The sequence below is a fragment of the Scyliorhinus torazame genome, chromosome 1 (genome assembly GCF_047496885.1).
Source record: "Scyliorhinus torazame isolate Kashiwa2021f chromosome 1, sScyTor2.1, whole genome shotgun sequence".
NCBI classification, from domain to species: Eukaryota; Metazoa; Chordata; class Chondrichthyes; order Carcharhiniformes; family Scyliorhinidae; genus Scyliorhinus; species Scyliorhinus torazame.
In genome coordinates, this window is record NC_092707.1 from 183,665,709 (window position 1) to 183,688,277 (window position 22,569).

The window sequence follows — 22,569 nt, forward strand, 5'->3', positions numbered from 1 at the left end:
TTACGTCCTCAAAGAACTCTTAACAGATTTGTCAGACATGACCTCCCCTTGAAGAAGCAGTACTGACTGAGTCCTATTTTATCATGCACTTCCAAGTACTCCGCGATCTCATCTTTAATAACTGACTCTAAAATCTTACCAATGACCGAAGTCAGGCTAACTGGCCTATAATTTCCCATTTTCTGCCTCCCTCCCTTCTTAAACAGCGGTATTACATTAGCCACTTTCCAGTTCTCTGGGACCCTCCCTGCCACCAGTGATTCCTGAAAGATCACCACCAATGCCTCCACAATCTCCTCAGCTATCTCTTTTAGAAACCTGGGATGTAATCCACCCGGTCCAGGTGCTTTATCCACCTTCAGACCTTTCAGTTTCCCCAGAACATTCTCCTTCGTGATGGCCACTACACTCACCTGTGTCCCCTGATTCTCCTGGAGCTCTGGCATCCCACTGGTGTCTTCCACCGTGAAGACTGATGTAAAGTACCTATTCAGTTCCTCTGCCATTTCTTTCTTTGTTTCCTATTGCTACTTCTCCAGCCTCATTTTCCAGTGGTCCAATGCCTATTTCTGCCTCTCTCTTACCTTTTATATATTGAAAAAAGCTCTTCCCATCATCTTTTATATTACTAGCTAACTTACACTCATATTTCATCTTCTCCCCCCTTATTGTTTTTTTAGTTGTCCTCTGCTCATTTTTAAAGGCTTCCCAATCCTATGGCTTCCCACTAATCCTCACCACTTTGTAAGCTGTTATGCTGTCCTTGACTTTCTTCATCAGCCATGGATGCCTTGTCTTCCCCGTAGCATGTTTCCTCCTCCTTGGGATAAATTTCTGTTGTGCCTCCGAATAACTTCCAAAACTCCTGCCATTGCTGTTCCACTGTCTTCCCTGCTAAGCTCCCTTTCCAATCAACTCTGGCCAGCCCCTCCCTCATGTCTTTGTAGTTACCCTTATTTAATTGTAATACTGTTACATCTGATTCCAGCTTCTCCCTCTCAAACTGCAGGGTAAATTCTATCATATTGTGGTCGCTGCCCCCGAAGGGTTCCTTCACCTTTAATTCCCTAATCAAGTCTGCCTCATTACACATCACCAAATCCAGAATGCCTGGTCCCTAGTCGGCTCTGTGACAAGCTGCTCCAACAAACAGTTCTTACACATTCCACATATTCATTTTCTTGGGACGTTTCCACTTGGAAAAAAAACTAGAACCAGAGGACACCATCTCAGACTAAAGGGACGATCCTTTAAAACAGAGATGAGGAGGAATTTCTTCAGCCAGAGGGTGGTGAATCTGTGGAACTTTTTGCCGCAGAAGGCTGTAGAGGCCAATTCACTGAGTGTCTTTAAGGCAGAGATAGATAGGTTCTTGATTAATAAGGTGATCAGGGGTTTTGGGAAGAAGGCAGGAGAATGGGGATGAGAAAATATCAGCCATGATTGAATGGTGGAGCAGACTCGATGGGCCGAGTGGCCTAATTCTGCTCCTATGTCTTATGGTCTTATGGATCCACTACCAACCTGATATTCCCAGTCCATCTGCATGTTGAAGTCCCCCATGATTATTGTAATAATCCCTTTTTTACATGCCTTTCCTATCTCCTGATTTATTTTCTGCCCCACATCCTGACTACTGCTAGGGGGTTTGTACATAACTCCCACCAGGGTCTTTTTACCTTTGTGAATACTCTACCTACAGAGATTTTATGTCTTCTTTAAAAAAAAATTTTTAAAAAAATTTAGATTACCCAATTCATTTTTTCCAATTAGGGGGCAATTTAGCGTGGCCAATCCACCTAGCCTGCACATCTTTGGGTTGTGGAGGCGAAACCCACGCAAACACGGGGAGAATGTGCAAACTCCACACTGACAGTGTCCCAGAGCTGGGATCGAACCTGGGACCTCGGCGCTGTGAGGCAGCAGGGCTAACCCACTGCGCCACCCTGCTGCCCTGATTTTATGTCTTCTGATCCTATATTGCTTCTGGTTATCGATTCAACTTCATTCCTTATGAACAATGCAACCCCACCCCCTTTGCCCATCTGCCTGTCCTTTTGATAGGACACATACCCTTGGATATTTAGATCCCAGCCCTGATCCCCTTGCAGCCACGTCTCTGTGATTCCCCCCCCCCCCCCCCCCCCCGGTCCCAGCATAATTCAGATGAAGACCGTCTCATCGGAACAGGTCCCCTCTTCCCCAGTACTGGTGCGAATGTCCCGTGAATTGAGGCATAGATTACAAAAGGAAAGCCAGGAGGTCATGTTGGAGTTGTATGGAACTTTGGTGAGGCCACAGCTGGAATACTGTGTACAATTCTGGTCATCACATTATAGGAAGGATATGATTGCACTGGAGGGGGTGCAGAGGTGATTCACCAGGCTGTTCCCTGAGATGGAACATTTATGTTATGAAGAGACGTCGGATAGGCTTGGGTTGTTTTCGATGGAGTAGAGAAGATTGAGGGGCGACCTGATTGAGGTGTGCAAGATTATGAGGGGCATGGACAGGGTGGATAGGGAGCAGCTGGTCCCCTTACATGAAGGGTCAGTTACAAGGGGACACAAGTTCAAGGTGAGGGGTAGGGGGTTCAGGGGGGATTTGAGGAAAAACCTTTTTACCCAAAGGATGGTGATGGTCTGGAATGTACTACCTGGGAGGGTGGTAGAGGTGGGTTGCCTCACATCCTTTACAAAGTACCTGGATAAGCACTTGGCACGTCATGACATTGAATTGAGTTGAAAGTAATTTATTGTCATGTGTACCGAGGTACAATGACAAGTATTGTTCTGCGCACAGTCCAGACAGACGAAGAAATATAGGACATGCATAAATACACAATGTAAATACAGAGGCACAGGCATCGGGTGAGCATACGGAGTGTAGTACTACTCTGGAGAGAAGATGTGTGAAGAGATCAGTTCAGTCCATAAGAGTGTCATTCAGGAATCTGGTAGCAGCAGGGAAGAAGTTGTTTTTGAACCTGTTCGTGGCTGTTCTCAGACTTTTGTATCTCCTGCCGGATGGACTTCCGGATCAAGCCTCATCTGCTTCCAGGTCGAGGTCAGGGTCGGGTCATTGGAGGAGTCCTGCCGGGGCAGGTTGGGTCATGTGGGCCGACTCACGTATGTTGGAGGATCTTCAGACAAGTAGGAGAACATTTATGGGCCAAGTGCTGGCAAATGGGATTAGGGAGGCAGGACAAGTGTCTTTCATGTGTCGGTGCAGACTGAATGGGCCAAAGGGCTTCTTCTGCACTGTATTATTCTGTGATGTTGTGTCTGGCCTATTTCTATTTCGAAGGTAGCCCATTGTTCAGCGATTGTTTTTCCTGCCAACCAGTCCAGAAGACCATAGGAAATAGGAACAGGAGTAGGCCATTCAGCCCTTCGAGCCTGTTCCTCCATTAAATAAGCTCATGGCTGATCTAACACTCACTCTTCCACTTTCCTACCTTATCTCCGTAACCCTTAATTCCCCCCTGATTAAAGATCTCTCAATCTCAGCCTTGAAAATGCTCCATTCTTGCCCATTGAAGGCGACTCTCCCCCAGTTATTATTTTTACTCTGGATTTCCTATTATCCTTTTCTGTCATCACCCTGAACCTTATGATAGAATGATCACAGTCTCCTAAATGTTCCCCCACTTACACTTGACCTATTCGCCCACCTCATTTCCAAGAACCAGATCCAACAGTGCATTTTTCTTGTTGGACTGGACACCTACTGCTGTAGAAAGTATCCTGAGACAGAATCCAGAAACTTTTGTCCTTCCCCACCCTTTACCTTGCCACTGTCTCAATCTACATTCAGGCAATTAAAGTCTCCCCACTATAACAACTCTATAATGTTTGCATCGCTCTGTAATTCCCCTGCAGATTAGTTCTCCTGTATATCGGTGTTTTTCAAACTTCCTGGGGCCCACTTTTGCCAACCGGCTGACTTTTGCGCCCCGCATCAGCCGACCTTCAGGACACACACCACACTCACGTACCTTTTAATGCGAAAGGGAAGCCTGCTTGGTCCTCACAATCACACTCCAATCTGGTTCACAGGAGGAGAGGACAATGTGCATCTCAGGTGCAGACTTCAACCACTTGCGCCACCGTACTGCCCTACTTTGCAGGTTGTTAACCACAGCCCCACGAGCTCTGTACTAGCATTGCTCTCTCCTGCCTTGGACAGCTCTCTCCAGCAGTTTCAGATGTGAGATCCTCAAGGGCAGCACGGTGGCAGAATGGTTAGCACTGCTGCCTCACGGCGCCGAGGTCCCAGGTTCGATCCTGGCCCCGGGTCACTGTCCGTGTGGAGTTTGCACATTCTCCCTGTGTTTGTGTGGGTTTCGCCCCCACAACCCAAAGATGTGCAGGGTAGGTGGATTGGCCACGCTAAATTGCCTCTTAATTGAAAAAAATTAATTTATTTTAAAAAAGATGTGAGTTCCTCGCCGGTCTGTACTCTGCTTATTGTGTTGCTGGCCATTTCTGTCCTGTAAGAAAATGATTCAGCTTCACATCCTCTTGCCTTGCTTGCCAGCAGCTAGAAAATGAAAGAAGCTCTCCTTTGAGATTTGGTGACAAAAGCACGTACGTACAGCTGCATGATGTGTACGTGCAGGGCGGGTGACCTGCTCATTGCTGCCGCTTGTGGCCGGAAGACTGCACACAGCTTCATTTCCTTCTCATTTAAAAGGTGGCAGCAACAGCCAGACTCAATAAAATGCCGGCAGCGGCCGCTGGCTGCTTCTCCCTCGGTCAGGACCACTGCAGAAATGTCGCAACCCATCCGCGGATCACGACCTGCACTTTGAAAAACACTGTTCTACATGTGTGGTGATTTTCTTTGTAGATTATGTATATGGGTAACTTGGATTGGATTGGATTTGTTTATTGTCACGTGTACCGAGGTACAGTGAAAAGTATTTTTCTGCGAGCAGCTCAACAGATAATTAAGTGCACGAGAAGAAAAGGGAATAAAAGAAAATACATAATAGGGCAACACAACATATACAATGTAACTACATAAGCACTGGCATCGGATGAAGCATACAGGGTGTAGTGTTAATGAGGTCAGTCCATAAGAGGGTCATTTAGGGTCACTTGCGACTGCAAATGCTCGTGCAAATGATTGTTGATTCAATTTTTCCCGTCGATATTGACAATTCATTTCTTTTTATGGGGGAATGCATTTATGCACTGCTACCTTTGGTGACTGTGGCTTGCCATAGTCTTTGACCTCTGAGGTCACCTTGGGTAAATCGAAGGCTTTGGGTAGAAGCCATTTTTATCCACTGCACAGAACATAACTCGCTCTCTGCATCCTGCAGGTGACGATAACAATTGGAAAAAATGGGGGAAAGGGGAACATATCATCCAGTAAATAAAATGTTTTGACCCTGCAAGATGTCTCTCTGATTGACAAGAAAGATTGTAAGAGATTTCGCGAAACCAGAAAATGGTCACTCTTGGTGCATAGAACACATCAACTTCACACGTTTTTACCATCGCTATCAAATGACACTTCGGGCATAATTCACTGGCCTTGTTGGATTAGAGCCAAAGCTCGACGGGGCCAGTAATTAGGAGATGCCAAAAACGAGAAGCGCACCTGGGGCGGGATTCTCCGACCCCCCGCCGGGTCGGAGAATCGCCGGGGGCTGGCGTGAATCCCGCCCCCGCTGTTTGCCGAATTCTCCGGCACCGGATATTCGGCGGGGGGCGGGAATTGCGCCGCGCCAGTTGCCGGGCCCCCCCCCCGGAGATTCTCCGGCCTGCGATGGGCCGAAGTCCCGCCGCTGTCAACCCACGCCAGCTGGCGTGGATTGAACCACCCTTGGGACGGCGGGACACGGCGGCGCGGGCGGGCTCCGGGGTCCTGGCGTGGGGGCGCGGGGCGATCTGGCCCCGGGGGGTGCCCCCACGGTGGCTTGGCCCGCGATCGGGGCCCACCGATCCGCGGGCGGGCCTGTGTCATGGGGGCACTCTTTTCCTTCCGCCTTCGCCATGGTCTCCTCCATGGCGGAGGCGGAAGAGACCCCCTCCATTGCGCATGCGCGGGGATGCCATGAGCGGCCACTGACGGTCCCGCGCATGCGCCGCCCGGCAAAGTCAGTTTCCCGCCAGCTGGCGGGGCACCAAAGGCCTTTCCCGCCAGCTGGCGGGGCGGAAATCAGTCCGGCGCGGGCCTAGCCCCTCAAGGTGAGGGCTCGGCCGCTCAAGATGCGGAGACTTCCGCACCTTTGGGGCGGCGCGATGCCGGACTGATTCGCGCCGTGTTTGGCGCCGGTCGGCGGACATCGCGCCGATATCGGAGAATCCCACCCCAGGTGCCAATCCACTCGCAATGCAACCGGCCGGCTTCCACAGGTGAAATCGGAATCTGCCGTAGCGTGGTGGGAAACCAATAATCACTACTTAAGTCCAATTTTCTTACAATTTAAGAAGTTTAAAAAAAAAAAATTTGGAGTAGCCAATTCATTTTTTCCAATTAAGGGGCAATTTAGCGTGGCCAATCCACCTAACCCTGCACATCTTTGGGTTATGGGGGCGAAACCCACGCAAACATGGGGAGAATGTACCAACTCCACACGGACAGTGCCTGGATCGAACCTGGGACCTTGGCGCCATGAGGCAGCAGTGCTAACCACTGCACCACCATGCTGCCTTGAAATTTCCATACAATTAACGGGAGGCACCTCATATCCAACTGCCTCGCATGATCCAACCGCCTCCCCAGCATGTGGTTAGTACTCCTTTTTAAAAATGTGAACCGGTGGATGGGCTGCTGCTGGGACCCGAGGAGGTGATTAGCCATCCTCGCTCACAGGCAAAGAGCCCGGGGGCACCGGGCCTGCTGCCCCTGTGCTTGGAGGGGGGTGGGGACAACCGGGGCGGGGGTCCAACCTTGATTGATATAGACTGCCAACGGGCCTGGGAGTATCGGGGCTGGGTGAGAAGATTCTCTGCTGATTTGGGGGGGGGGGGTCTCTGCTGGGAGAGCAACTACACACGGGTCTGCCATGCCAACCCCTGGATTGCGTGCACCAGTTCTGGGGATAACCGCGGAGGCCTCTGGCCATGCAGCTGAAGGCTATTGCTAACAGGGAATTGGCAGTCATGGTGAAGTGAGCACTTCACACATCCCAAGTGGATTCCCGTGGGTGGGCGTGCCATGTTGCATGTGGGGCTGATTGCCTAGCATCCCAATCAGACCATGATGTTTGGACACTGTTCCTGAACATTGTAGGGGTGGCAGAGAAGGGTTTGGGGGGGTGGCGGTGTTGGGGAAGGGGTCGCATGGATGGCCCAGGCCATGGCACGTTGGTGGGTGGGGGCGGTGCCAGGCACATTCCCGTCTGGTGCCAACTCACCCATGCGGCCTGCTGAGTTAGGTGCGGCCTGTGTCAGTCGTCCTGGTGACGGTGCCCAAGCTGATGGCCGCTGTCACCTGCTCCCAGGCGGCACTGGCTGCCCTGTGGCTTATGCTCCAGGACGCTCTGGGGACCAGAACATCTATCCTGGCCTCGTCTCCCTCAAGGAGCCTCCCGAATCGTGGGGCCAGTCGTCTCGGCACCAGGGCTGTGAGCTGTGTGGGTTTGGCTGTGCTGGAGCAGTTTAAGTGCTGCTCTACCTTGTTAGCGGTGGGCTGGTGAGCGTGGTTCTGCCAATCACCTGGCGAGCCTTGATTTGTGGCGTGAAGCTCATGGGGCCTCGTTAAGTGGACCAATTAACGTTGGACTGCGGTGACAGCCTCACTACCACATTTAGAAATGTTTTAATTGAATCAAGTCCGTAGTCACTTTTTTGAACCTGGGGAGTTTTTCTTCGGTTTAGCCCATACATAGGGTGGGATTTATCGACCACCTCGCTGCGTGTTTTTCGGCGGTGGTGCGCCAGACATCCGGATTTACTGACCTCCCCGTTATCACCGGGATTGCTGCCGGCGTGGACAGCAGGTAAACCTCGTCCTAAGAATTTTTTCAGCATTGGGGAGCTGAACTCAGAGATTGGGCCGCCATTTTGTTAAAAAATATATATATTTATAGGATACACAATTATTTCTTTTCCAATTAAGGGCCAATTTAACGTGGCCAATCCACCTGCCGGCACATGTGTTTGGGTTGTGGAGGTGAGACTCACGCAGACATGGGGAGAATGTGCAAATTTCTCACGGACAGTGACCGAGGGCTGGGATTGGACCTGTGTCCTCGGCGCCGTGAGGCAGCAGTGCTAGCCACTGCACCACGGTGCTGCCAGGACCACCATTTTGAAAGGGTGCCCCGATGCTGAAGTGAACTTGTGGGTCCTCCACACCCCCCACCCATGGGCAATGTCACCCCTCACATACATGGACATTACCCCACACCCCCAACTGAGGAAATTCCGCTATGAGGTCATAGGGGGCCCCCTTCTTCAGGCCCCTTACCGGCCCCCCATCCGTCAGCCACCAACAAACAAAGAAGGGGCGGCATGTGGCACAGTGGTTAGCACTGAGACTCCGGCGCTGAGGACCCGGGTTCGAATCCCGGCCCTGGGTCACTGTCCGTGTGGAGTTTGCACATTCTCCCCGTGTTTGCGTGGGTTTCACCCCCACAATCCAAAGATGTGCAGGTTAGGTGGATTGGCCACACTAAATTGCCCCTTAATAAATAAATAATTGGGTACTCGAAATTTTTTGAAAAACCCCAAAAAACAAAGAAGAGGATAAAGCATACTCATCATCGTCCCTCCCCCGTCAAAGCCCCCCCCCCCCCAAATACCCACCCTAGACATTTTACAATAAACACAAAGCTCCTCTCCAAAGCTCAGTGTTCTCTCACACCTCCCAGTCCAGGGTCTCTCATAAAATCCATTGCCTTCTCTGGCGAGTCAAAATAAAACTCTTGCTTCTGATGAGTAACCCACAAGCAGGCACGATACACAACCCCAAACCTCACTCCCTTCTTGAAGAGGGCAGTCTTCACTTGGTTGAACACGGCTCTCCTCTTCGCCAGCTCCGTACCCAGTTTCCATAGACCCACAGCTCACTCTCTTCCGAGGTCCACCTCCTGGTCTGCCTTGCCCTCCTTGCAGTATCTTTTCCTTGTCCAAGGATTGGTGAAACCGCACCGCTATTGCCCTCAGCCGCTCCCCCATTTGCAGCTTCCTCCTCAGCGCTCTATGTGCCCGATCCACCTCGAGGAACCGATCAAAAGCCCCCTCCCCCCGTCACCTGCTCCAACACACACTTGGCAGCGTCTGCTCCCTCGATACCCTCGGACATCCCGACTCGCCTCAAATTCAGTCACCTGGAGCAATTCTCCAGGTCTTCCTACTTCTTTCTCAGCCTCTCTGGCTGTCCACCACCCCTCCAACTCCACCGTCAGTGAGGCCATCCGCTCCTCATGCTCCCCCACCGCCCCCTCCACCTTCTGTATCGCCAGGCTCTGAGCCTTCAGCCTCTGTCCCACTTTCTCAATCGCTGCTTTGAGAGGCTCCACCTTAGCCAGGTCCTCCCACGCCTCCTTTCTCTGCAGTTGGAACTTATTATTTAAAATGTCCATAAATGCTCTGTCAACCACTGGGCGGTCAGCGCTGCCCCCTTGCCCTCCTCCATATTGACCAGTGGCGCACCATGAAAACTGCCCTGCTCCAGCTGCTCTCTCTTTATTGTAGCACTTCTCGTCCTCTGATCCATGCACCAGACTCACTACAGGTATATTACCTTTCTTGGACACTCACACACCTTTCGCCCTCAAAAAGACCCCCATCCAGGTGGGGATGGACCAACAAAATCCAACTTGTTCAGGAGCCATGAAATGTGCGACCACTCACTCCATGGCCACCACCAGAAGTCCCTAATAGAGAGGATCTTGCTTAATAAGGGGATCAGGAGTTATGGAGATAAGGCAGGAGAATGGGGGTGAGAAACATATCAGCCATGACTGAACGGCGGAACAGACTCGATGGGCTGAATGGCCCGATTCTGCTCCTTTGTCTTATGGTAGAGGGGATGAGGAGGCTGAGTCTGGAGGGGGTTATGGAGGGTATCAACTCTATGCAATTGGAGGAGGCCGCAGAACCGGATGGTTTCCCAGTGGACTTCTACAAGCGATTTGTGGCAGCACTGGCGCCACATTTACTGGGGATGTTCAAAGACTCACTGTCCCAGGGGGCTTTGCTGCCCACGTTGGCACAGGCATCAATTTCACCGATCCTGAAGAAAGACAAAGACCCGGTGGAGTGTGGGTCATACAGATCCATCTCCAAACTGAATGCCGACACGAGGGTGCTAGCCAAGGTTCTGGCGAAGCAGCTGGAGGGTTGCATGCCACAAGCGATTGAGGAGCACCAGACTGGGTTTGTCAAGGGCAGACAGTTGTCGGGCAATATTAGGAGACATTTATATATAGTCATGTCCCCAGCCAGGGTGGAGATACCTGGAGTAATCATCACCTTGGATGCGGAGAAGGCCTTTGATTGGGTGGAGTGCAGGTACCTCTTCCTGGAAAGATCCTGGAAAGATTTGGGTTTGGGCCAATATTCAGCTCGTGGGTAAAATTGCTACTTAGTGCTCCTATGGCGAGTGTACGGACAAACAGGGCGAACTCAGACTGCTTCTGGCTGCACAGGGGCACAAGGCAGGGATGCCCATTGACCCCATTACTGTTCGCTCTGGCGATTGAACCTCTGGCCATCGTGCTTAGGTCATCAAAGGGTGGAAAGGCATTGAAAGAGTAGGCAGAGAGTTTCCCTCTATGTGGATGATCTCCTGATCTCCATGTCTGACCCTCTAGCCAGCATGGGAAAGATAATGGAACTGCTGAGCTGAACCTGAGCAAGAGTGAGATCTTCCCGGTGAACCCCCAGGTTGGCAAGATGGATTTAGCGGCATTGCCGTTGAAGCTAGCACGAATGGAGTTTAGATACCTAGGGCTCGATCACTTCCGGTGGCGGCCATGGAGGAGTAGGTCGCATATTCGATAGCTCCCGCTTGAATCGGACTTTTGGACCTTTTTTTCCCGGATTTTTGTGGACTTTATGAAATAAATCGGTGAAGTTAGCATCAGTGAGGAGGATTTCCCTCGCCCGGTGAATGGATAGCTGGACCAGAAGTGGCCGTGTGAAATGAATTAGTCCCGACAGAGGGAAGCGAGGGGGGCTGGCAGTGCGGCGAAGCATGGCAGACGGCAAGGACCAGGGAGCGGCGGCTCACTGGCCGAAGCAGCAACAGATGGAGTTTTTCAAGAGTTGCTTTGCCGAGCTAAAAAGGGATACGCTTGACCCGATGAAAGTATCGATCGACCAAATGGTAGCAACTCAGACAGCCCAGGGGAAAGCGATCCAGGAGATCGTATTAAAACTCTCCAACCAAGAGGCCGAGTTAACTACAGGAGCACAAGGTGGATGTGCTAGACGACCGTCACAAGCAGATGCAGGAGAAGCTGGAGGAGCTGGAGAACAGAACCAGGAGGCAGAATTTAAGAATCGTTGGCCTTCCTGAAAGTATTGAGGGATCAGATGCTGGAGTCGTTGATGGGAGTGGGGGCTTTCCCTCGACCCCTGGAGTTGGATGGAGCGCACAGAGCCCTCGCAAGGAAACCCAAGGCGCACGACCCGCCAAGGTGGTCCGTTTTCATCGATTTTCAAACAAGGGAGTGCGTCCTGCGATGGGCCAAGAAGGAACGGAGCAGCAAGTGGGAGAATAGTGAGGTGCGCATCTATCAGGACCTGGGTGCGGAGCTGGCCAAGAGACATGCGGGGTTCAACTGGGCAAAGGCGACCCTCTTTAAGAAAGGAGTGATGTTTGGGGCGTTATACCCAGCGAGACTGTGGGTAACGCACGAGGACCGACACTATTATTTCGAGTCGCCAGATGATGTCTGGACATTTATTAAAGACAAGAAGTTGGACTTAAGTTAAGAGACATTTAATGCTTCGAAGATGGGTGGTGGCGGCGGTTTGTAATTGTGTTCTGTTTTAAACAAAATTGTGGTTAGTCGTGGGCGAGAGAGCGGGTTGGGGACGCGGTTGGAGGGTGCTTTGTTTAGAAGGTGGTTGACACGGGGTGGGGGGGGGGGGCCTGATGCTAGCATTACCCTTCGGGAGACTGGGTTTTGTTTTAAGTGAGTGTGTTTGTTCGGCTTTATGGTTATGCTAATGGCTTTTGGAGAGCTGATCTTTACTTATTGGCGAATGGGATCTTGTAAATAGTTTTTTTCTATGTGGGGAGAGGGCTCCGAACAATAGGGCGATAGTCTGACTGGCGCCAGGGGCGGGGGCTATTGGGGTCAGCATGGATCAGCTGACTCTCGGAAGCATGGTGGGGGGTGAGTTAATGTTGAGTTGGTGTTTGATTTGGGAGATTAGGTTTCTGGTGTTAGGGGGGAGGGAGTGGGGGGGGGGGGAGAATGGCTGCTCTGCGGGCAAGGGAGAAATTCTCTTCAGGGAATAAAAGGAGGGTGGCGGCTGCTGCTTAAGGGGATGCCTGGGGAAGTGGGGGGCGCGGGCTCGAGGCTGGCCACAAAAGGGTGATGGCTAGTCGGCAGGAAGAGGGGGGGGGGGGGGGGGGGTAGGCCCCCGTCCAGGCTGATTACTTGGAACGTGAGAGGTCTGAATGGGCAGGTGAAGAGAGCACGCATGTTCGTGCATTTAAAGGGACTAAAGGCAGACGTGGCAATGCTCCAGGAGACACATCTGAAGGTCACAGACCAGATGAGATTAAAGAAGGGTTGGGTGGGTCAGGTGTTCCACTCAGGACTGGACCCGAAGACAAGGGGGGTAGCAATTTTGATCAGTCAGCGAGTGGCATTTGAGGCTGGGAGAATAGTGGCTGATAAAGGGAGTCGGTATATCATGGTGAGTGGGAAGCTGGACGGGGTCCGAGTGGTGCTCGTGAATGTCTACGCCCCGAACTGGGACGATGTGGACTTTATGAGGCGCGTGTTAGGCACAATCCCGGACCTTAAGTCACACAACTTGGTCATGGGAGGGGACTTTAATATGGTCATTGAACCTGAATTGGATCACTGAAAATCCAGGACAGGGAAGAGGCCAGCAGCGGCAAGGGAGCTCAAGGGCTTTATGGAACAGATGGAGGATTTCACGGCCGAGGGTAAAGGAGTTTGGTGGAGGAGATACTCCGGGTGGACAGGAAATATGTGGAGTGGCACAAGCTTCAGGCGGAGTTTGAATTGTTGACCACAGGGAAAGCGGTAGAACAGTTGAGGAAGGCTCGGGGTGCAGTGTATGAATATGGGGAGAAGGCAGCAGGATGCTGGCACACCTGCTTAGGAAGAGAGAGGCCGGCCAGGGAGATTGTGGGAGTAAAGAATAAGGAGGGTAACTTGGTCTCAGACCCGGAGTGGGTGAATGAAGTGTTTTAAGAATTCTACAGCAAACTATATGAGTCGGAACCCCCGGTGGGTGCGGAAGGGATGAGGCAATTTCTGGACCAGTTGAGGTTCCCGAGGGTGGAGGAGGGTCTGGTGGAGGGGCTGGGGGCACCGATCGAGATAGAAGAAATTATTAAGGGCTGGAGGGCATGCAGTCGGGCAAAGCTCCGGGGCCGGATGGCTTCCCGGTGGAATTTCTGAAAACCTTTTCAGAGGTGTTGAGCCCACTGCTGATGAGGACCTTTAATGAGGCGAGAGAGAAGGGAATCCTCCCCCCTTCAATGTTGCAGGCCTCGATCCCACTCATTCTGAAACGGGAGAAGGACCCTGAACAGTGTGGGTCTTACAGGCCAATCTTGTTGCTTAATGTGGATGCCAAACTATTGGCTAAGATCTTGGCCACGAGGATAGTGTCCCGGGGATGATAGGGGAAGACCAGACTGGATTCGTTAAGGGCAGGCAACTTAATGCTAACGTGCAGAGGCTTTTAAATATTGTTATGATGCCCTCGGAAGGAGGGGAAGCCAGAGGTTGTGGCAGTGATGGATGCAGAGAAAGCTTTTGATCGGGTGGACTGGGAGTACCTGTGGGAGGCGCTGGGTAGGTTTGGGTTTGGTGAGGGCTTTATCCGGTGGGCGCGATTGCTGTACCAGGCGCATGAACCGGCTTAGGTCGGAGTAATTTAAATTGCACCGGGGGACGAGGCAAGGGTGTCCCCTTTCCCCGTTATTATTTACTCTAGCCATTGAGCCGCTGGCCATAGCGCTGAGAGCTTCAAGGAACTGGAAGGGGCTGGTCTGGTGGGGGTGGGGGGGGTGGGGGGGGTGGGGGGGGGGGTGGGGGGGGGGGGGGGGTGGGGGGGGGGTGCGGGGGAGGGGGGGTGGGGGGGGTGGGGGGGGGGTGGGGGGGGGGTGGGGGGGGGGGGTGGGGGGGTGCGGGGGGGGGGTGGGGGGGGGGGTGCGGGGGAGGGGGGTGGGGGGGGTGGGGGGGGTGCGGGGGAGGGGGGGGTGCGGGGGAGGGGGGGGTGCGGGGGGAGGGGGGGGGTGCATCGGGTCTCGCTCTACGCAGATGATCTCCTCCTGTATATTTTGGACCCACTGGAGGGGATGGGGGAGGTCATGCGGATCTAAGGGAATTTGGCAGTTTCTCGGGGTATAAATTGAACGTGGGGAAGAGCGAGTTGTTTGTGATCCAGGCTAAAGGGCAGGAGAAGAGACTGAGGGAGCTGCCGCTGAGGAGGGTAGAGAAGAGCTTTCGTTATCTGGGTATTCAGGTGGCCCGGAAGTGGGATTTGTTGCATAAACTTAATCTGACCTGGCTGGTCGAACAAATGGAAGGGGACTTTAAGAGATGGGACGTGCTCCCGCTGTCACTGGCAGGGAGGGTACAGACCGTGAAAATGACGGTCCTCCCCAGGTTCCGATTTGTATTCCAATGCCTTCCCATCTTCATCCCAAAGGCCTTTTTCAAGCACGTTAATAAGATAATCTCGGGATTTGTGTGGGTGAACAAGACCCTGTGAGTAAAGCGAGCGCTGCTGGCACGCAGTCGGGGGGAGGGTGGGCTAGTGCTGCCGAACTTTTGCAACTACTACTGGGCGGCCAACATTGCCATGATTAGGAAGCGGGTGGTGGGGGAGGGGTGGCATGGGAGCGGTTGGAGGCGGCGTCATGCAAAGGCACCAGTTTGGGAGCGCTGGTAACGGCACCTCTGCCGTTCTCGCCGGCCCGCTATTCCACATGCCCGGTGGTGGTGGCGACACTGAAGATCTGGGGCAGTGGAGGAGACACAAGAGGGTGGAGGGAGCGTCGGACTGGACCCCGATATGCAATAACCACAGGTTCCTGCCGGGCAGGATGGATGGTGGGTTCCAGAGCTGGCAGAGGGCGGGTATTAGAAGGATGGGTGACCTGTTTATAGATGGGAGCTTTCCTAGCCTGCAGGTGTTGGAGGACAAACTTAAATTGCCGCCAGGGTACAGCTTTAGGTATCTACAAGTGCAGACCTTCCTGAGGAAGCAGGTGGTGGCCTTCCCGCTCCTGCCGCCACGGGAGATACAGGACAGAGTAGTTTCCGGTACCTGGGTGGGGGAGGGGAAGGTGTCGGATATCTACCAGGAGCTGTCAGAGGCGGAGGAAACCCCGGTGGAGGAGCTTAAGGGCAAATGGGAGTAGGAGTTAGGAGGGGAGTTAGAGCCGGGGCTATGGGCGGAAGCCCTAAGTAGGGTCAATTCCTCCTCATCATGTGCCAGGCTCAGTCTGATACAGTTTAAGGTGGTACACCAGGCACACATGACGGCGGCGAGGATGAGCAAAGTTTTTCGGTGTAGAAGACAGATGTGCGAGGTATGCGGGGAGCCCAGCAAACCATGTCCATATGTTTTGGGCATGCCCGAAGCTTGGAGGGTTCTGGCAGTGGTTTGTCAGGGCAATGTCCAAGATGCTAGGTACGCAGGTGGGGCCGAGTCCAGAGGTGGCGATCTTTGGGGTGTCAGAAGACCCGGGAGTACAGGGAGTGAAAGAGGCCGACGTATGGCCTTTGCCTCCCTGGTAGCCCAGAGACGGATCCTGTTATTGTGAAGGGACTGGAAGCCCCCCCGACCATGGAGACTTGGGTCAGTGACATGGCTGGGTTTCTCAGCCTCGAGAAAATAAAGTTTGCCTTAAGAGGATCAATGTTAGGGTTCTCCCGGAGGTGGCAGTCGTTCGGCGACTTTCTTGTTATTCTCGGTGGTCTATGAAGAGAGAGCCATTCGGGGAAATATCTATTTTTGCACTATGTTAATGTTTAACGTTCATTGTTCTTTTTCTGTTTTTGTTGCAAAATTTTACAAATACTTCAATAAAAATATTTTTTTAAAAAGATACCTAGGGCTCATGACTGGGTCCAGCTACACAAATTGAACTTTGCCGGCTTGCTGGAGGGGGTGAGGGAGCACCTAAGGAGATGGAATGCACTCCTACTGTCCCTGGCAGGGAAAGTGTAGACGATCAAAACGAACATCCTGTCAAGATTCCTATTTGTGTTTCAATCACTCCCAATCTTCCTCCAAAGGTCCTTCTTTGCTAAGGTGGATAAATTAATTTCAGCCTTTTTGTGGACAGGGATGACATCTAGGATTCATAGAGCCGTCCTGCGGAGGCGACGGTGATCGGGAGTTCTTGCATTACTAAACCTAATGTTTTACTCCTGACCGGCGAACATGGAAAGGGTGCCGAGATTAGTTGGGGAACTGGGATTGGAGTGGGTGCAGATGGAGGAGGCCTCATGTGTAAGGTCGTCTATGTGGGCGCTGCTTTCTGCACGCTTCCATTCTTACCTGCCAGGTTCATGACAAGCCTAATGGTCGTGGCATTGCTGAGAATCTGGAACCAATTCAGGCTACATGTCAAACTGGGGGGGCATGTCTGTATTGGCGCCAATATGCAGTAACCATAGATTCATTCCATCGGGGATGGATGCAACATACAAAATGTGTATGAGGAAGGGGCGTCAAGAGCTTTAGGGAACTGTATGTGGATGGTAGGTTTGTGGGACTGGAAGCGTTGATGGAGAAATTTTAAGTCCCGAGAGGGAGCACGTTCAGACACCTGGAGATATGAGACCTTCGCAAAGGGGTCTTTCCATTTCCCCGGCTGCCAAAACGTACACTACTGGATGGGATGTTATTTCAAGATTAATTGGGAGAGGGCAGCACGGTGGCACAGTGGTTAGCATTGCTGCCTCACGGCGACGAGATCCCAGGTTCGATCCCGGTTCTGGGTCACTGTCCGTGTGGTGTTTGCACATTCTCCCCGTGTTTGCCTGGGTTTCGCCCCACAACCCAAAGGTGTACAGGATTTTGGTCACGCTAAATTGCCGCTTAATTGAAAAAAATGATTTGGGTACTCTGAATTTATAAAGAAAAAAAAAGATTAATTGGGAGCAGGGGGGATATAAAATATATGTGGGCAGTTGCTCGAGGAAGTAAGGGCCTGTTGGATGAAACAAAGAGGAAGTGGGAGGATGAATTGGGACTCCAGCTGGAGGGAGGGCTCTGGAGTGGGATTTTGCACAGAGTGAATTCTACCTCTTCCTGCGACAGGCTGAGTCTGATGCAATTTAAGGTGGTACATAGGACAAACCTAACTAAAGTGCGTATGAGTGGGTTCTTCCCTGGGGTGATGGATAGGTGTGAACGTAGCTTAAAGGGGCCGGCGAACCACTCCCATATTTTCTGGTCCTGCCCAAAATGGATTGAGTTCTGGACCTCGGACCATGCCTGAGATCGTGAGGGTTAGGATGGAACCATGTTCGCTGGTGGCAGTATTTGGGGTGCTGGATCTGCAGCCGATTCTGCGGGGATGGGGGGGGTGGGGGGGTGGTGTGGGGTGTCTTGGCCATTGCTTCCCTCATAGCCCGGCGTCGAATTCTGCTTGGATGGAGGTCAGCAGCATCACCTCGGTCGTTGGACCTGCTGGCAGACTGGCAGAATACCTCAAGCTAGAAATATTATATATGCCATCAGTGGGTCGGAGGAACGGGGGGAGGGGGGATTTAGGGGGTTGGTGAGCGCCAGGATAGAGGGAAATAGGGGATTTTCTTTTCTTTCTTTGGGATAGTGTTACTGTTAGCTTAGTTAAAACAGAAAATGACAGGGCGGCACGGTGGTGCATTGGTTAGCACTGCTGCCTGCTGCTCATGACACTGAAACCCGGGTTCGATCCTGGCCCCGGGTCACTGACTGTGTGGAGTTTGTACATTCTCTTCGTGTCTGCGTGGGTCTCACCCCCACAACCCAAAGATGTGCAGGGTACGTGGATTGGCCATGCTAAAGTACCTCTTAATTGGAAAAATTAAAACAAAAAAACCCCATGAAAATGAAAAACTGTTTGCACTGCATTTGGTTGTTCTGTTGGTTTATATGAGTTGGCCTTGTTCTCTGTTTTGCTACGTTTGTAATAAAAGTACTTGGGAAAAAAAAGATAAGGAGATCAAAACTGTACACAATGCTCCAGATGCAGCCTCACCAAGGCTCTATAAAATTGCAGCAAGACATCTTTACTCCTGTACTCAAGTCCCCTTGTGATGAAGTCCAACGTACTATTTGCCTTCTGAGTTCCTTGCTGCATCTGCATGCTAGCGTTTGCTGACTCGTGAACAAGGGCACCACGTCCTTTTGGACATCAAGGGGGCGATTCTCCGTGCCCCGCGCCGGGCCGGTGAATCGCCACAGCTGCGCCATGATGCCCCGACACCGGCACGCGATTCTCCAAGGTGCGGAGAATTGGCGGCATTTGCACCGGCGCGTTTGGAGGGGCCGCCGATTCTCCGACCCGGATGGGCCGAGCGGCCACGCGGACTGGAGGCGTTCACCCCTGGCCGCTGCCGGCGAGAACTCTGCGCGAAGGGTTGGGGGGCGGCCTGTTGGGGGGGGGGGGGGGGTGGATCCGTCCCCAGGGGGGCCTCCGATGGGGTCTGACCCACGATTGGGGCCCATCGACCGGCGGGCCGGCCTCTTCCCCCCTCCCCCCCCCCTCCCCCCGGGCCTACTTCCTCACGCAGCCGGCCCCTGAACACCGACACCATGTTGAGTCGGGGCCGGCGCGCTGAAGAAGACCCCCACGCATGCGCGGGTTGGCGCGGCGGCCATTTGCCGCCGGGAAGGGAGGCTGGAGCAGCGTGAACCGCTCCATCGCCGTTCTGGCCCCCTGTGGGGGACTGAATCGGTCGTCCCCGTGCCCGTTTCGCGCCGTCGCGAAAACCTTTTCTCCATTTTGGAGAATCGCCACCCATCACTTTCCAACCTCTCACTATTTAAGAAATATTCTGCTTTCTGTTTTTTTCTACCAAAGTAGATATCTTAACACTTATTCACATTATATTCCATCTGCCATGTTCTTGCCCATTCACTTAGCCTGTCATCCCCATGAAGATTCCTTGCACCTTTGTCACAAACCATATACCCGCCTAGCAAATTTGGAAACATTGCATTTGGTCCCCACATCTAAATCATTCATATAGATTGTGAACAGCAGTGGCCCAAGCACTGATCCTTGTGATACCCCACTAGTAACAGCCTGCCATCCTGAGAATGACCCATTTATTCCTTCTCTCTGTTTTCTGCCTATGAACCAATTCTCAATCCATAGAGCATCCCATGTACTCTCACCTTTCTTTATTAGCTTCCTTTGTGGGATTTTATTGAAAGCCTTCTGAAAATCCAAATAAACCAGTTCCACTGGTCCTCCTTTATCTATGCTACAGGTAACATTCTCAAAAACCTCCAATCCCTAGTTGGTTTATTGATGTACTGCTGCAGAAACCCATCTTGTACATTTTTCAGGAAGTCATCCTCCACAGCATTAGGGCTAATTAGGTTTACCCAATCTATATGTAAATTGAAGGCACCAACTATTATTGTATTACCCATGTTACATGCAGGTCTAATTTCCTGATTTAAGCCCTACCTCACATTACCACGAAGGTTTTGTGACCTGTAAACAACACCCATCAATGTTTGCTGCCCTTGTTGTTTCTTAGCTCCACCCAAACTGATTCGACATCCTGATCCTTTGATTTAAGATCCTCTGTCACAAGTGTACTGATCTTGCCCATTTTTAACATTGCTGCCCTATCTGCTTTTCCCATCAGCCTATCCTTCCTAAATGACAAATATCCCTGAATCTACAGTTTGCAGTCCTGGTCACCCTGTAACCACGTTTCTGAAATGGCAGCCAGATCAAATGCATTTACCTTTATTTGTGCCTTAAAATCCTCTACCTTGTTGCAAATGCCATGTGCATTCAGACAGAATGCTCTTAACTTTGTCTTTTTGACATTATTCTACATTCTGATCCTATTTAATGTTTGCATTCATTTTGTCTGACTTCTAATTTTGCTTAATACTTTAACATACTAGTGATGGAGGGAATGGATGTTCAAGGTGGTGGATGAGCTGCCAATGAAAGACTGCTTTCTCTAATAGTATTCAACAAAATAAAACCTAGCAGGAACAGCAATAATTCACAACCTATATCTGGATTTTACATCAAATTGATTGTCTGAGAGTTGGTCTCAATCTGTCATGTCTTGCTATGAATAGAATAGAAGATGCCTCTGCTGACAGCTCTGGTTAGTTTTGTAAATGGAACCCTGAAATTGTGCCGCTCTCCAGGCAGTGCAACTCTTTCTTGTTTATTATCATTCATTTCACCTGTCTTTGGTTGCAGCCACAAACTCCATTCTCTAGCCATCGACTCCTTCCCTCTCCCTGGCAACCACCTGAGGCTGAAGAACATCATTCGCTGTCAAAAGGTGTTGGTTACAATTCGGTAGGTCTGGAGAAGTCTTTTTTTTAAGTGAAATGTCGGTTAACTGTAAGTCTTTATTGAATGTTAGAACTATTTACAAATGTACAGTAACGAGTTCAAGCTAGGAGTTAGCTGGTACACACGGCTCTGCCCAACACTCAACTGACCCGGGGTGTGAGTCATGCCGTTACTGTGTAGATGGTACTGTCCCACATTAACTCCATATGTGCCAGACCCTCATACTACACTCACAACCTTGATGTCATATTTGACCTTGAAATAAGCTTATTTGACCACAGATCTACTCCATCAAATGACATCTCCATAACTTAATTCTGCTCCACCCCATCTTAACCGATTTGCTGCTGAAACCCTCATTCAAGCCTTGGTTACCACTGGACTTGACTATTCCAATGCTTCTTAGTCAGCCTCCCACTTTCCACCCCACACAAACTTCACCTCCTCTTGACTCACATCAAGTCCCATTCATTCATCACCTCTGTGCTTGTTTACCTACATTGACCCCCAGTCCAGCAATACCTCGCTTTTAAAAATTCTCATTCTTGCTTTCAAATCTCTCCATGTCCTTGGCCCCTCACTATCTCTGTAACCTCATCCAATTCTGGCCAGTTGTGCATCCCCAATTCTAATTGTTCCACCACTGGGGCCTTGCCTTCAGCTGCCCAAGGTTTAAGCTTGGATGGGCTCCTGCTGGGTCTGAAGTGCAGCAACAATTGGGAGGCGGCTTCAAAGTGGGAGGTCATAAGGTAATCAAAGGCTGATATACATGCCAGTGTCATCCCCAAAGGCTGATAGCAGTACATCTGCGGTCAAACACATTCCCCCTCCGCATTGGCCGCCATGACAGTTCTTTTTTAAAAATAAATTTAGAGTACCCAATTATTTGTTTCCAATTAAAGGCAATTTAGTGTGGCCAATCTTTTAAGATGTGGGGGCGGACCCCACGCAGACATGGGGAGAATGTGCAAACTCCACACAGACAGTGGTCCGGGGCATAGATCAAACTTGTTTCCTCAGTGCTGTGAGGCAGAAATGCTAACCACTGTGCCACCATTCCGCCCTACTTGACCAACTTTTTATACAATCCATATGCACCCTTTTACGAGAACCTCCATTTTGAAGCACCCCTGCCTGAGCTGTCCTCACTTCTCTCAGTGTTCTGCCAGCTGGCCTTCCTATGTCTGTAGCACCCACCATCCCTAGTCAGATGTTCACCACGGAGGTAACCAGTTAATTGGCTGCATCCTATAAATGTGTGGAGACAGATAGGCTGAAGGGTGATGTCAGGACTTGGAAATGGTCCAGACACCCTTGAATTTCATAAATCCGGAAGATTCTGGACTCTGTCCTAACCTCTGGTGTTTTCCACTTTTCTGCTCCCCCTTTTGTTTTCATCTCTATCTCTGTCATCCTGCCTGTCTCTCTCTCACTGCCATTCTTATCACTATTTTTCTCATTTTTGTTTGATCAATGCCATTCTCTGTCACTCTGTCTATCTCGCTCTCTATTGTTCTGTGTCAGTCTATATCATACCTTGATGAGTCATTCTCTGTTTCTCTGTCCCTATAATTTTTCTGACTCAGCCTCCTTGACTCTATGGGGATGATTTTAATTCTCTCTGCCCAGGGGAAACAGGGCAGTTAAAATCTCCCGGGCTCTACAAAATCTTAGGTTCCAATCGCGCCCTCTTCCAATAATCGCATGGACCCCAAAGGATGCCTCAGTGGCCAATCCTACAGGCTTACTCAGTGCCTCATTGCTGGGTGCCACTGCTGCATGGATTTGCATTGTTTACTGCACCCCCCCCCCCCCCCCCCCCCCCACCCCCTCCCCTGAACAGAGTGAGTGTGTTTTGATCTGTAACCAAAACCTGCCTGCGGA

General features: G+C 51.3%; 1 protein-coding gene across 4 annotated transcripts in view; it reads left to right on the forward strand.

The window, feature by feature from the left end:
* The window catches only part of LOC140418151 (zinc finger MYM-type protein 4-like), a 397,827-nt gene that overhangs the window by 42,195 nt on the left and 333,063 nt on the right, over positions 1-22,569 (forward strand). For all 4 annotated transcript variants that reach the window (XM_072501573.1, XM_072501589.1, XM_072501581.1 and 1 more), the window contains exon 3: positions 20,587-20,688. In XM_072501573.1, coding sequence (XP_072357674.1) covers positions 20,587-20,688 — 102 coding nt within the window. The remainder of the gene's footprint in view (positions 1-20,586; positions 20,689-22,569) is intronic.